The sequence below is a fragment of the Rana temporaria genome, chromosome 2 (genome assembly GCF_905171775.1).
Source record: "Rana temporaria chromosome 2, aRanTem1.1, whole genome shotgun sequence".
Classification (NCBI taxonomy): domain Eukaryota; kingdom Metazoa; phylum Chordata; class Amphibia; order Anura; family Ranidae; genus Rana; species Rana temporaria.
Window position 1 is genome coordinate 249,554,458 of NC_053490.1, and position 16,724 is coordinate 249,571,181.

Here is a 16,724-nt window from a genome sequence, read left to right on the forward strand (position 1 = left end):
CTCTTTGAATGTCTGCATATTGTGACTATATAGTCTATCTCCCCTCATTTACAGACCTCCGATCAACACGGCTCTGTCCACATAGATGCCCCTCATCCTAGGCTCCTCCTCCTGTTGTGGATATACTGTCGGAGTGGAGGAGGAGCCTAACCTCTGTCAGCTGTGAGGTATGTACCAATTGTGACAGGCAGCCAGTAACTCTCCCTGCCTGCCTGTCACAATAATGGACGATTGCAGTTCCAGTGATCTATCGAGAAATGCCCGGGTCTAACTGCACACGCGAACCCCAACAGCCGAGTTAACGACCAGCTGTTGTCTTGGCGATACAGCGCCTGCACACAATAGCGGGCACTTCTCACTAGAACACCCCTCAGCCACATGAACACGCCTTGGCAGCGTGGGGCACAATCTGACAGAAAAAAATTCTTCCATCTACTATTGTGCGCAGGCGACGTCTCGCCATCACATCAGCTTCCGGGCACTATTTGATGGGGAGCACTTAGAGAGAACACCGGTTCCCGGAGGATATGCGGGTGCTGGGCTATGTGGGACACAATTCATTCTCCTCCCTCCCCGAACATCGCGGCCAGCTAAGTACACAGCAAAGATACCAGAGTGCCCAGGGGAAGAAGGAAGAGAGCCGCTGGGCCTCTCAAGCCAGCGCTGTGCCAGGTGTCACCCGGGTAGAGCCCACACCCCCCGCTAGCAAAGCCACTGAAAGGACACACCGACCAATCCAATCACTCTGTTTCCAATCAAGCAAGCCCTTGCACTACATAGTTGATGGAGATTGTACCAGTGTATGTCCACCTTAAAAGGAAAAAGTAAAAAAGTGGGTGGAAATAAAAAGACGGCATAATGAGGGAGGTGTGATCCACATTAGTAAAACACGCCCAATAAGGAAGTGCATTATGGGATATGAAGTTCCTGGAAGGTCATAGGAGTGACCTTGCATTTTGTTTTACATTTGGCATAGAGAAGTGAAAATGAAGCTTCCATGGGACTGGGCAAGTGAGAGATAAGCACATTAGGATGGATTAGGCAAAAAGGACATTAGAAAAGGCTTATATTTATTAAGAAAATGAAATTCTGCATGAAAAGGTAAACTTGGCCTTTAAGTAGATACCGAATGACCCAAGTAGATCTCAAAAAAATACCCAGGTTTCCCATCTGACAGATGGAGATTAAAAACGTGAAATGGTTTTGCTAGGAATATACATGTGAACCTTTGTGTGATGCACAAGAGAACTGAAATCTCTTTTCAGATCAGCTTGCTTTACCTCATGGAATATCTTAACTGCTCTGGAAGTAATTATTGAAAACAAATAATGTCTTATTGCAACCCTGAAACAAAAAGCGCATTATTAAAACTGAGGTATTAAGTCCACATCCATGCTTTTAATTGACAAAACTGTTTTCATTTTGGATATGGGGCACAAAGCAATGAAACAGTGTTGAAAGATGAGATCAGAGAACAATGAGACATTCTTCAAATTGCCTTGGCCATCTGTATACTAATCAATGTGTCCTACAAGTGAACTATTGGTGTTCTTATCAGATCTCCGTTATGTCTCACTGAGAATTATCATGAGTTGTGAGAGTTACTGCAGAGCAGCCAGTAACCTGGGGCTTCAACAAGCATTACAAGCAGCAGCTTTCATGGTTAGTTATTTGAAATATGCCCTGCAGCTACTGTCAGACTCGAAGGATGCTAACCTGCACTCAAATTATTCATAGGGCCATAGATTCTCAATATCAATATGTAATAGGTAATCAAAATGCAGTGGAAATCAGCACAAGTAGAAACATTACAAGCAAGACTTTACTACAGAAATTCTGATTAGTATAAAGCATTATTACAAAAATATTAGGCCTAAAAAAAAATGTGCTACCCTACAGAACAGGGTACAGGTGTACAAATATATATGGAAAACATTTACCTCCAACAGAAGACACATTTGTTGGCACAAGCAAGACTGGGAGTAGTTTCCATACACCGGTGACTTTCGATGCCATAGAATGTGTGTTTGTAACATCCTCCTCTTCCTCTCAGCATGGACTGGTTGGAAAATAAGAGGGCATGTAAGAATACAAAAAATAAATACAATTCATATAGGTCATAGCAACTGCTACTAATGGCAATTACCATAATCAAACATCCTAATAGAGGATTGAATAGAGGCAAGTAGATACATACGGAACAGTTTTCAATAAAACCCCAATGCTAAGAACTACAAGGCATGAAAAAAAATTAAAAATTATATATAGACCTTGCTTTTGTGCACTAGTGCGCAGTCATGTTGAAACATGAAAGGGCCATCCCCAAACTGTTACCACCCATGAAAATGTCCAACAACCCTAAGGACTAAAACTGAAAAGTCATTAAAGATCAGTCAGGCTTTACAATACTTTTGACAACATAGTGTGAGCCATTTTTTTTTTACTCCAATTTACTCTCATACCCATGACAGAATAGCGCAAAAAGAAAAAAAAATCCTCCAGCCATTAGTTTGTTGTTTAGGTGGGTGGTCAGCAAACAATGTTTTAATGGCCTATTTTTAATGCCCCAAGGCCACCAATGTGACCATGCTTGGTCTGTTAAAGTTAACTTCGAGCTGGTTTGCCCTATGTGCGGTGACCTGAAATAGAAAACATTGGTTTTCCGTGTCTCCTGTTCACACCACAATGCTCGTGTGATGTGCAGTAAAGTGCAAAATAGTGCAGCATGTTGGCAATTATTCACAGCATGTCACTGTATAACAGTGCAATACATTGCCACTGTAACACTTCAAGTTAAAAAAAAAAAAAACACACACACAATGAAAAAGCAGTGTGATGTGCTGAAATGCACCCTGCTCTCATGCCAGAACCTAGCTTTACTGGCCGGTTCACCAGATGAAAATAAAGATAAAAAGCCAATGCAGCCAACACCTAAGAATGTGTAGGCTGCAAAACATCCCATTTTTTGTGTTTTTGGGTTTGACCAATCTAGCAAAAGCACCAAAATGTAGGAACCCTGTTCTTGACTGCAAGCATGATTATTAATCCTGATCTACCGGTAGAGTCTACATTTATGACATGGTTTGCTTTATCAGACCATCTAAAATTAGGTCACAATGGGTTTAACTTGAAGTTCAAATTTAGCACCAATTATCCCCAACACTGGTGTTTCCCAGGGCTGCATACATAGTCCAATTCTCTGAATACTTATGATTGTACTGCCACCTATAGCACTAATGCTTTAAACATATTGGCAGATGATACCACAATAGTGGGTTTAATATCTAATGACAATAAAACAGCAAGATCCACATGTTGACTGAGTGGTGTTCAGTTAATCGTTTGTATCTCAATACAAAAGACAACCAAATGAATTGAAAATGCTTTAAAAAAACAACAAAAAAAAAACAGGAGACTGTTATCACATTAAATTATACTGTGTATTTATTATACTGTAAATACTATTAATAGGGAGGAGGTAAACCAGGTTGTGCAAGTGTATAGGTGTTCATTATTTGGACTTGACGAAATATTTCATATCTGGTCCAGAAGGCTGAGCAGCACCTTCCCCCCCCCCCCCCCCAACAGACTTTCTAAAAAAGTATGTTATTTTTTTCCATTGTACGATAAGACAGCATTTAAAAAAAAATTGATGTACAGCTTGATTTTTTTAGTTTACACAGACCAAGAGTAAAAAAGGGTGGTTAAAATGGTCCAAATAATTACTGGGTCGTGAGCATGCATGTGTGCGTGCTTGTTGGTTTAAGAATGCATTGTTTTTAAATTTATTATGACCAAGTTTTAAACACACCAATAAAGTATCCTTACTTTCACCTAAAAAAAAAAAAAAAAAAAAATAGGAAACTTGCCTTGAATTTTGCCAAACCAAAACTTTATTAAAAATGTTCAAATAAATACCTTTGTCCATCGGCAAAGCTTAACACCTGAATGACTTCCGATTAGTCTGTAACCTAGAAAGTGGAAAGCAAAATTAAAAGGAAAAAATTATAATCCATCATTTAACAATTCTCTAAGCAGCTATTAATAGCTTGTGAAGTTAATCAAATATCTTGGCACTTATCTTTGCTTTTTCGAATCGAATTTGCACAGCTCATGGATTTTTAAGTGATAGTTTACTTAAGAGTACTTAAAAGAGTACACCCCCTCACATTTTTGTAAATATTTTATTATATCCTTTCATGTGACAACACTGAACAAATTAAACTGATCCAAAATAAAGTGCTGAGTGTACAGCTTGTATAACAGTGTAAATTTGCTGTCCCCTCAAAACAGCTCAACACACAGCCATTAATGCACAAACCGCTGGTCTCAGGTGCGAATGGGGAGCAGGAGTGTTACATTTGGTGTCATCACTCATACTCTCTCAAAACTGGCCACTGGAAGTTCAACATGGCACCTTGTGGCAAAGAACTCAGAGGATCTGAAAAAGAAGTGCTGCTCTACATAAAAGATGGCCCAGGTTATAAGAAGATTGCCAAGACCCTGAAACTGAGCTGCAGCACATTGTCCAAGACCATACAGCGGTTTAGCAGAACAAGTTCCACTTCGAACAGGCCTCGCCATGATCGACAAAAGAAGCTGAGTGCACATGCTCAGCATCATATCCAGAGGTTGTCTTTGGGAAATAGACGTAGGAGTGCTGCCATCATTACTGCAGAGGTTTAAGGGGGGGGGGGTCAGCCAGTGAGTGCTCAGACCATACGCTGCATCAAATTGGTCTGCCATCCCAGAAGGAAGCCTCTTCTAAACATGACAATACAAGAAAGCCTGCAAAACAGTTTGCTGAAGACAAGCAGACTAAGGGCATGGATTACTGGTGAGGAGTACAAAGACAAGTGATTCTTGCCTACAGTCAAGCATGGTGGTGGGAGTGTCATGGTCTGGGTCTACACGAGTGCTGCTAGCACTGGGAAGCTACAGTTTGAGGAAACCATGAATACCAACATGTACTGTGACATACTGAAGACGAGCATGATCACTCCGTTCAGAGATTGGGCCGCATGGCAGTATTCCAACATAACGACCCCAAAACACACCTCCAAGACTACCACTGCCTTGCTAAAGGAGATGGATAAGACAAGCATGTCTCCAGACCTAACCCAATTGAGCATCTGTGGGGCATCCACAAACAGAAGGTGGAGAAGCACAAGGTCTCCAACACCCACCAGCTCCATGATGTCATTATGGAGGAGTGGAAGAGGACTTTATGTTATTTTTTTTAAAGGAAGCACTGCAAGTACCTGAATTTGACATGGTGTCAGACTCCTATACTCCCTGTACAGCAGGTCTGGGGGCATGGGAGGAACAAGAAGCACAAGTAGCCATGGGTTCTTGGGCTGATAAAAGGCATGCTCATAGGAGGAGAAGTCAAATTTTCTAGTACAGTAGCCTCCCTCCATGCACATCATAGCCCCCCCCACACACACACACACACACACACACACACACACACACACACACTTTTGATCTTCTAATTATATGTGGTACCCTCCCAGTATCTCTACCCGTTCCGCTCAATACATAACCTTTTAAATTAATTTTAGTAAGGTTCAGGTCTAGGAATGAATGGCGTGACAGCTCCAGGTTTGCTGGTTATTGCGGACATCACATCCAGTGCCCAGCAGTAGTCTCAGGGCTTTGAATATTTACACATGGAAGACTTTCACAGCTAAAAAAAACATACATAAAATATTTTAACTGTACATATGATCTTAGAGTATTTTTTGAAAATAGTCTGTCCTGATAAAAATACAAGAGTAGGCATTGCAGATTCTCACTTTTTACCTCTCGAAAAAATACATATAAAAAGGTTTTAGAGGCAGATATGTGTCTGAGTGGATACGTCTTAAACAAGTGCTGTTGGAATCGTTTACACAAGATGTCCACTAAAACAATGGGAACACCGATACCATTGTTGCATGTTGGGCAAATGTCAGTTGGCAGTTCGAGGCTCCCATTGTTACAAAAATTCTGTAACCAATATCAACAATTCTGCATCTAAGGTCACCAATAACTTGACCTTTTGGCATATATGACCTATGGCATGTATGATACAACAGAGCGATGTAGAGATTGAGTTGGTAAATGTAGCGAGAAAGGATATGCTCATGTGGGATGGTCTATCCAAACTTTCCAAATAAAAGGTCAGCAACATAAGCCGACAAGTCTATTCCATAATGACATAACAAGGAATGTCTATGCCAGAAAAAACACCCGAGAATGACGCTATTGCCCAACATCCTGCAATCACTAGTAGAGTAGAGCCTGGGATCCCAATTGCCTACAGAGATCGCAAAGCTGCTATAACCTGATCTAACTATTTAGCGTATGATTTTTGTGCATAGACTATTACTCATTAGCATTCGCTATGAAGGATAGGTTGTGTGTATGCATGCATGCTGTATGTCTTGAATTCTTTTTCTTACAATTGTATTTACAGCATTTTTTATTTAATATTTTGTTTAGTAAAGAAAATTAACCACTTACGCATCGCCGCACGACGATATACGTCGGCTGTTTGAAGAGGGATATGTCTTAGATATCCTCTTCTTCTTCTTCAGGTAGCGGCCCAGTTTACAACGGTGGTCTCTGCGACCGATTCACCACAAGATCACCATTATCGGCGGCGGGAGAGGCCCCCCTTCCCGCTGCTCACCGAAGTCGGCGGCAGTGGTGGATGCGATTGAGTCCTTGTCGTGGCTGGGTATGGAGACAAGTGAGGGCAAGATGGCCCCCACCCGTCTCCATACCATAGCAGGGCGGAAGCGACGTGAAAACGTCACATCCACCCATAGCTCTTAAAGCGGGGTTCCAACCACAATTAGCATTTTTTAAATGCATGTCCTTTCATCATGCGTTTTTAGAATATAAATCCGGTCATTTACCATTTTACAATCCGCCGCCGCTCCGCATAGTAATTAAAAAAAAAAAAAAAAAGATAGTTTATAAAACTATGTCCACACCGTTGTCATTTTGCTTGTGGGCATTGTAAAGCCCACAAGCACTTACTTCCTGGAAGTCTTGGATGGGGAGTTATAATGGGGAAGCGCACTGCATCCTGGGAAATGATGACACATTTTCCAGGAGCATTAGCGTGCTGAGGAGCCGAGGGAGATGTCAGAATCCTAGGTGATTCCGAAGGCAGATTTCGTGGGACCGCATAGCAAAAGGCATTTCCAGGTGAGTAAAAACATTTTTTTTTTCTTTAGGTCTAATAAAATTGGGATGGAAACTCCACTTTAAAAAAGGACCATTTTTTTTTTAATTATATTTTAGTGTAAATATGAGATCTGAGGTCTTTTTGACCCCAGATCTCATATTTGGGAGGACCTGTCATGCTTTTTTTTATTACAAGGGATTACATTCCTTGTAATAGGAATAAAAGTGACAAAAAAAATAAAAAAATAAAAGAACAGTGTCAAAAAGAAAGAAAAAAAAAAAAGGTAAAAAATAAAAAAAAATTTTAAACATGCCCCGCCGAGCTCGCGCACAGAAGTGAACGCATATGTGAGCAGCGCCCGCATATGAAAACGATGTTTAAACCAAACATGTGAAGTATCGCCGCGATCAGTAGAGCAAGAGCAATAATCCTAGCCCTAAAGTGTTGGGTATCAATTTACTCAGCGTAACAAAATCTTTGACAATATAAAAAAAAAAAAAAAAATTGTGCCAACTTTACTGTTGTCTTATTTTTTTATTCAAAAAAGTGTATTTTTTCCAAAGAAAGTGTGTTGGTAAGACCACTGCGCAAATACGGTGTGACAAAGTATTGCAACAACCGCCATTTTATTCTCTAGGGTGTTAGAAAAAGAAGTGTATGTTTGGGGGTTCTAAGTAATATTATAGCAAAAAAAATTATTCAACTTGTAAACAACAAATCTCAGAAAGAGGCTCAGTGGTTAATACACTGCAGGAGGTTTCTAGGTTTCCTTGCTTTTACTGAAAAGAACCTTAAAAAAGACACAAAGCAAAACAAGTAATGAAGCAAGAAGGTACGACAGCCAAGAAACTGGCAATTTCAAAACTGAAGGTCAGCAATAGCAGCCTCCATTTTTCTTTTAAAATTAAGTTTAAAGTGTAATGAGGGGATGTTTTACTCACTAGTGCATTTTAGCTGATACAGTTGCATTGAAAGAAATTGTAAATCTCATCGCCATGTTCTAGTTAGCTTCAAGATGCGCCCAATTAAAATCTAAAATAGATTGTGCTGCATGTCAGCAATACAGATGAACAGCACCATACTGAATTTTCCATGTAGGCACTGCTGTAATGCATCAGATAACCCTTCCCATTTTTCATCAATAACCAAGTGATTTGAGAACTGCTGTCAAGCACTTGTCTAATTTTAATGTTATGCCCTGGCTGGCCATGTGACAAAGACAGAAGGCCAACGGGAGATATTCCTGAGATAGGCAAGTGTATATGTAATAAATAAGGGACAAACTGTTTCTTTATGTTCTCTAGTCCCAAAGTTTACTTGGTTGGTCGATATACACATAATAGTAGCAGAAAAACTGAAATATGAATGCCAAAATAAAAGCCATCTTAAAACAAGGACAGGTGAACCTGCATATAACAGGTTAACCACTTCTGCCCCAGGAGGATTTGGCTGCCCAATGACCAGCCCATTTTTTGCGATTCGACACTGCGTCACTTTAACAGACAATTGCGGTCGTGCGACATGTCTCCCAAACAAAATTGATGTATTTTTCCCCACAAATAGAGCTTTCTTTTTGTGGTATTTGATCACACCTGCGGTTTTTATTTTTTGCGCTATAAAACAAAAAATGGAGGAAAAATTGAGAAAAAAAATGCAATATTTTTTACTTTTTGCTTTAATAAAATTTCACAAAAAATACATAAAAAAAATAAAATAAAAAGTTTCCTCAGTTCAGGCAGATATGTATTCTGCATATTTTTGGTAAAAGAAAAAAAAAATCGCCTTAAGCGCATATTGATTGGTTTGCGCAAAAGCTAGAGAGTCTACAAAATAGGGGGTCGTTTTATGGCATTAAGGGGTTAAGGGTTAAGTGTAAAAAAGGCAAAGCGCTTTAAAATTCCAATATTTCAGCAACAAAAAAAATTAACTAAAATGTATGCATGTCTAGCCAAGCCAGAAATATCTCAAAAAAGGGAAAAACTGAAATATGCTCAACTAAAAAGGCAAACAACTTTCTATGGACAGGGTGGACAAGGATTAGAACAAATGTTATTGCCGTCTGTGCCTGTTGGGGAGTATCACCCTCTTTATTTGTCCTGCCTACCACTATTATTGAAAGGGAAACTAAAAGAACAATTCTAAAGTTTGGGCTGTCCGCAGAAAAGAGGAAAAATCTTCCAATAGAAACACTACTTCTAGTGACCTGGTGGGGCAACTCCCTCAATATTCAGGGATTTCCTCTCACTTCCTGTTTTGGCTATGGGACAAAAACACAAAAAACTGACAGGATCAGCATTAATGTTGTTGACTAAAATAATACTATTTTAGTCACCAAAACAATTGAGGCAAATAAAATATGACTAAAAACTAAAATGGCCTTTTAGTCAAAAGAATGACTTAAACTAAATTGACAATAAAAATTAACACTGCACTACCAAATAAGAATATATAGGGGGGAAATACTAAGCTGCCAAAAGAAAAAATATATATCTCACACACACACACATTTTTTTTCTCAAGTTGTACTTCAGCTTGTCAAAAAACAATATTTTTGTTTGTTTATGAAACTTGGTTTTATTTATAAAGACCTTATATAAATCGCAACGGCTAAATCTGTGTATGCAGTGCATGTTCAAACCTTAAAGGGTCACTAAAGGAAACATTTTTTTAGCTAAAATAGCTTCCTTTACCTTACTGCAGTCCTGGATGTCCTTGGTTGGTTTTTGCTTTGATGTTGCTGTAATTGCTCTCTGTTCTGGACACTTCCTGGTTGTCGGTTTCCTGATCACCACAGTACTGGGAGATTTCCCTCTGTGGTGACTAATCAAGGAGGTGTGATTACTGTGTGTCAGCACCAATCCAGTTTCGTTTTACAAAGCATCACTGCCCTCTATTGGCTTTTTCTCTGTACATCAGAGAACCAGGAAACAGCAAAAATGAAACTAAACTGCAGGTATATTATACGATTTGTTTTGATCTATTTTTAATAATTTTTAAAAGGAATCCGTTAACTATTATGTCTCTATACCCTGTAAACAGTCATTTCAGCAAAAAAAAAAAAAATGTTTTCCTTTAGTGACCCTTTAACATAAATAACATACGCCACCCTTTGGGCAACTTCTGCTAATGTTGTCTTATGGTTAGCATTGGTTCGGAGCATGCGCATTTGTACTTTGGATTTTAGTCGGATGGACTTGTGTCCACACGACCGGATAATCAGATGGAACACATTTGTTGACGGACAATTTGAGAGCATGGCTAGCCAACATTTGTTGTTGGAATTTCCGACAATTGTCCGATGGAGCATACAGACGGTTGGATTATCTGACAAAACACATCCATCACACAATTGCTGTCGAAATATCCGTGAGTACGGGCCTTTACTCTATCAAGAATAACAAAAAAAATAAAGAAAAATTAGAATGCGATAACCAACTGATTACAAAAGCAGCTTAAATTGGAAAACTGTTCGTACAGTGAAATAATTGCTAGTAAGAAGTAAATTAGAAGCAAACCGCACACTTCATAAGTAGGTTGTTGTAACTTTTCTTTGATTAATGTGAGCATAAAATAATGAGTTTCACAGTCATTTTTTTTATAATCCAAATCCCACTTTCTATTACAAAAGAAACCAAAACGAATTTAACAGTTAAATCAGGGCTCAAGTCCTGCGGGAACGCGTGGGAACGGAGTTCCTGCACTTTTTTCACAGCAGGAACTCAGTTCCCTTTGCAGGACTAGAGCAGCTGAGAGCAGCCGAGCCGCCCGAGCCAATCCTTCACTAAGCGGCGATGCCCAGCTCGAGTCACTGTCAGGGGCAGGCGAACCTTAGCAATCCTTTATGTTACTGGCCACTTCCTGTATATGGATTCATCGGGTAGTGTGCGGGTATTCCGTCACTTCCTCGATGCCGCAATGTCTCCTGGGAGCTTTTGTCATTGTTCCCAGGAGACATTGCGGAGGTCTGCCGCAAGTTATCGCGGGATTTAGAAAGAACTTGCGGTTTAGTAATTATGCATATGAGCGTATCTTTTTTTTTTTTTGGTGGGGAAGTGGATCTTGGGTGGGAGTTCCCACACTTTTTCCCCCAGGACTTGACCCCTGAGTTAAATATAGTAGATTTTAATGTTTTTTAAGATGTGTGTTATGTTGTAAAATTTTAACACATATGTTTTATCCTAGATAGTGAGACCCGTTTTTTTCCCCCTTTCCAACGATCCCTGAATGTGTTCTGACAAAGCTAAACAGCAAAATGTGTTGACACAGGAGCTCACTCTCTAAGATAGATAGATAGATAGATACATACATATATATATATATATATATATATATACACATATATACACACACACACACACACACACACACACACACACACACTTTTTAATTATTTTCAAATGTTCTTATGTACCATGTGATATTTTCAATATTGTACTATTGTTGTACACTTTCCATTGTTCCTTTAAAGTCCGACCTGTGGGTTACCATTTTGGTACCCCTTGCCCCCTCTTTTTCTGTACTCAACTATTTACAGATGTGAGTGCTTTCCCTTTTAATTTTCATTTGATTTTAACCAGAACACTGTTTTGACACTGCATAATAGAATATTAAATTTCCATTCTATATCCCATAGAAGGCAGATTTCAAAAATTACATAGCCTTTGTGTAAACATCTAAAATATGTACATCTAACTCTCCAGTTATGTTGAGAAATTAAATTAAAGTGGATGTAAACCCACTCTCATCCTTTCTAAACTAATGCCATAGTGCTGATCTATAAGGATATAGATGCCTCCTGCATGTATCCTTACCTGTCAAAATGTCTCCCCTGTCTGATAGGAGACCTAAAAAACTGCAGATTCTGTGGGTGGGTTGGTTCCACCCACAGAATCCGCGCCCACCTTTACACTCCCCTTGTCGTCAACATACATTTTTTTCCTGTGTATTCCTTTACACTGAATTCTGCTATGATCACCAACATTCAGTAAAAACCCAGAGAAGTAACCACATGACTTCAGACAGAAAAGTGGGGGTGAGAATTAAATAATGCCCGTCTCAGGCTAGTGGATGAGATATGTAAATCACCTGTCATTCACAGCAAGGGGGAGGATTTGACAAAAGTTCTGTTTTTCAAGATTTATCTCAGTGAACAATAAAAGAGGATTGTTCAGAGCTGGATTAACTGTGTGGCAAGACTGGGCACAGATTGTAAGAAATCTTATTCTCTACATTGTGACATTAAAAAAAAAAAAAATTCAGGTTTACATCCACTAAGTGCAGGAATAAAGGCTGCAATAGGCAAGTGCCAAGTTCATACACTTTATGCCTGTTTTTTTATTGTCATAAAATCCTCCCCACAAGGTTTGTTCTGCAGTGAAATAGGGCAGTGATGTCAGTCCTAGATTAACATGTATTTTTAAAAAGACATTAAAAAGAAGAGACAAAACAAAATTAAAAACCAACTCCAGCTAACAATTTTGTAAGTAGATACAGCAGTATTTATTTTTTTAAGATAAATAAATAAAATAAAAAACCTGACTAGAAGCTGGATTCAGCTTATTGGGCATTCAGAAAATAAAAATAACTGCAATCATATAGATTTAATAAGAGATTTCATAAAAAAAAAAAAAAAAAAAAATGAATGCATCACTGGAATGACTGACACTCACCACCAAAAACCTGTTATACTTAAAATTAGAGAACTTTAACAATATTTAATTAGTATAGAAGGAATGATTGGAAAGTCTGAACTTCAGTTAAGAACACTTGACCTTCAGATAGCTGTCCATTAATGTAGTATTCCTAAATGTATTCTTTTACTCAAATCACTCATGACCTTGGTTCTATGAATAAATGCTTCTGTGCTGCCTGAATGGTTGTACTTGTTCGGAGAAGTATCTAACTCTGAGCATTGATCGATGTGTTGATTCAATGAGTGGAAGTAATGAGCTTGCAATGGCGTCAACAATTAAACAACGACTGGCAAGCAGTATCCAACTTCAAAAATCGGATCTCTGCAACTCATTAAAATTACAAGCGTGTTCTAAAATTTACAACCATTATCACAAACAAGTCAGGATGCTGATTAGGTTTCTAAATAAATGGTGATGCCAAATGGATTTGAAATATTTATCCTTAACAGTACATTAAGGTCCAATTCACACCTATGCAGGTTGCATTTTGCATATTTCAATACATGCTTTTCATCCATTGAATCTATGGAACCAAAAAACAGAAATAAGTCCCGGGCCCTTTTCCTAAGATGCACAGATGTGAACTACATCCATAGGAAACCTTGTTAAACAGACTTTAGTGTGTTTCTGCAAAACTGAAAATGCACTAAAAAATGCATAGGTGTGATCCAGACCTAAAAACAAAGTGAAATGAGAGGTTCATTTTACATGATTTTTGGTTAATGTGCAACTATAGTTGTTTGGTTGTAAATTTTAAATCAGTTATAATATGGTGGGTGTTCAGCATTTTGTACGAAAATGTTTTTGGAAAAAGCACACACTTAACCACCGGATCAAAATGCAGGTAAAGGACCAGGCCCCGTTTTGCGATTCGGGACTGCGTCAATTTAACCGACAATTGCACGGTCGTGTGACGTGGCTCCCAAACATAATTGGAGTCCTTTTTTTCCCACAAATAGAGCTTTCTTTTGGTGGCATTTGATCACCTCTGCGGTTTTTATTTTTTGTGCTATAAACAAAAATAGAGCGACAATTTTGAAAAAAATGCAATATTTTTAACTTTTTGCTATAATACATATCCCCCAAAAATATATATAAAAAAACATTTTTTCCTCAGTTTAGGCACGTCGCACGACCGCGCAATTGTCAGTTAAAGCGACGCAGTGCTGAATCGCAAAAAGGGGCCTGGTCCTTTACCTGCATATTGGTCCGGGTCTTAAGTGGTTAATTATACAAAGTTATGCTATGGTCCCGCTTTCTTTCTTCTAATACCATTGCTATACAGAGAGCCTCGTCATTGGACGTTTGAGGATCAGAATACACCTTAACCTTAATAGCCGACACTCTGAGGGGGATACGAGTTCAGCACTTGTGAATTGACGCCCGCTGGTTTTTCTGCCTCATGTGAGTGCATCATCTAAAGACTTTACCTTTCTTTTGAGGTTCCCTCACAGTGTCACGGTATATGCACTCTGTATGTACCTTTTCTTTTCCATGACATATATCGGCTACTAAGAGCTGTGCTAGGAACTGAGGAGGAGGTGTCTACCAACCTCTATATCCAATTTGATCTGTGACTTTGTTTAGCTGTTTGGACAAACAGCGGGGAGGTGAGCTGCTAGTGCGCTCAGAGGTGTTATTACGGAAAATTTCATCTAGCACGCTGCATCTTGGGTGGAGGCGTTTCATCTAGACACTGCTTTGTGGAGTATTTACTGGACTGTTATACCCGTTTCTTCTTAAGGATGGGACTCTATCACATGAGTGATATTTGTTATCATATTGTATTTTTGCACCATATTTCATGCATTTTGGTTTTTCTGTATGTATTAGTATTCATGCCGAGTCCTTCTTGTTAGTTATTACAGTATCATAGGTGTTTGTTCACTGCACCTTTATATGCACTTATTCTCACTGTTTATTGCAGCATTATTAGGCATTTTTCTTTTTCAGTGTCTAGTCCACTAACGGTCCCTTTACCCCCATCCCCCCTTTTCCCACAGTGCAGTCACCACTTTTCTATTTATTGTGGCATGTATACATATCTTTGAAAATGTGTCATTACTTAAATTTAAGAAGCACCCAAAACACATAGAATTATAAAAGTTCATGAGGGTGCATGATTAGAGGGAGCAAACTTTTTTCAAGAAGTATATTACAATTCCCTTCAGTAACTGAGCAGCTGTGTTAGTTGAACATGATTGATATAAAATCATTTAAATCACATAAGCAGGTGTTTTTCTGTGGGAGAAAATGCCAAAAGAAAAAAAATGTAATCTAATGGGGAAAATTACAAGTTGATAAAACGTGATCATCACAGTAGGATAAAACACTAGACTGCTGGCGTCTCAGATCACTGAAACTGCTATATAAACTCACAAAAAAAGTCTATTGTATGTAGACTTTAACCACTAGCTGACGGCCGTACGACTTTGTACGGCCGCAGCGCGGCTCTCAATCTCTAACAGGCCGTCTTTTTACGGCCGCCCCTTTGCTCGTCCCCCGCGCGCGCTCCCTGTGCGGCCAATGAGAGATGATCTCATATGTAAACATATGAGATCATCTCTCATTGCCGGCTCTCCCCTCCTCAAACAGACACCGCGTGTGAGGAGGGGAGAGAAATCAAGCAAGTTACCAGCGAAAAAAAAAAATGACTAACCAGTGCCACCGCCTGTGCCCCCCACAGTACTGCAGTGCCCCCCACAGTACCCCCCAGTACTACAGTGCCTGCCACAGTGCCCCTCAGTACCACCGTGTGCCCCCCAGTACCACCGTGTGCCCCCCAGTACCACCGTGTGCTCCCCAGTACCACCGTGTGCCACCAGTACCACCTGTGCCCAGTGCCCACCTGCCACCTCAGTGCACATCTGCAATCAGTGCCCACCTGTGCCACCTCATCAGTGCCCACCTGTGCCACAGTTAATCAGTGCACATCAGTACCCACCTCAGTGCCATCTGTGCCACCTCAGTGCCATTTGTGCCGCCTCATTAGTGCCATCTGTGCCGCCTCATCTGTGTCCACCAGTACACAGGCCTCATCGGTGCCCATCAGTACCCATCTCATCAGTACCCATCTCAGTGCCATCTGTGCTGCCTCAGTGCCACCTGTGGGCATTCCTGGCTTGTTAGGGTCTCAAGAAATGAGAAAGGCCTTCAGTAAATCAGGTGTGATCAGATGTGATAATTTTTTATGATTTGCACTATAGCTTGTAGACTCTAAAACTTTCACACAGACCAAATAATTTCCAAAAACTTTGGGTTATTTGTATCAAAGACGTGTAGCAGTATAAATTGTGGCCAAAATTTATAAAGAAAATTAATAATTTGCAAAATGTTATCACAGAAACTAAGAAAAAATCTTTTTTTTTCCAAATTTTCGGTCTTTTTTCATTAATAGCTCAAAAAATAAAAAAACGCAGAGGTGATCAAATACCACCAAAAGAAAACTATTTGTGGGGAAAAAAGGACAAAAAATCATTTGGGTACAGTGTTGCATGACTGAGTAATTGTCATTCAAAGTGTAAGAGCACCGAAAGCTGAAAATTGGTCTGGTCAGGAGGGTGTTTAAGTGCCCAGTATGGAAGTGGTTAATACAATATCAGTTGAAATCTTTTATTTACCTTAACTAGATGCAGTATAAAAAGGGTGAAAGTCGAACCATTTAGAATACATGTACATACAATTTACTTGCAGGTTTGTGACATGGACACTATGGTACGAGGCATTTACTAAAGTCTACATATATGTACTAGGGATGCACCGATATATCTGCTTAAAATAGGGTCATCGGCCTTTTGCCAATAATGGCATGCTGCGTCCTTTGTCATAATAAGTTGCCCTGTCACCAATAA

At 39.5% G+C, this 16,724-nt stretch overlaps 1 protein-coding gene across 2 annotated transcripts in view; it reads right to left on the minus strand.

Annotated features, from left to right (window-relative positions):
* LOC120926629 (S-adenosyl-L-methionine-dependent tRNA 4-demethylwyosine synthase TYW1-like) overlaps positions 1–16,724 on the minus strand; it is a 256,887-nt gene that overhangs the window by 133,051 nt on the left and 107,112 nt on the right. For both annotated transcript variants that reach the window (XM_040336750.1, XM_040336749.1), the window contains exons 9-10: positions 3,919–3,971; positions 1,941–2,059 (exon numbers count right to left, since the gene is read on the minus strand). In XM_040336750.1, coding sequence (XP_040192684.1) covers positions 1,941–2,059; positions 3,919–3,971 — 172 coding nt within the window. The remainder of the gene's footprint in view (positions 1–1,940; positions 2,060–3,918; positions 3,972–16,724) is intronic.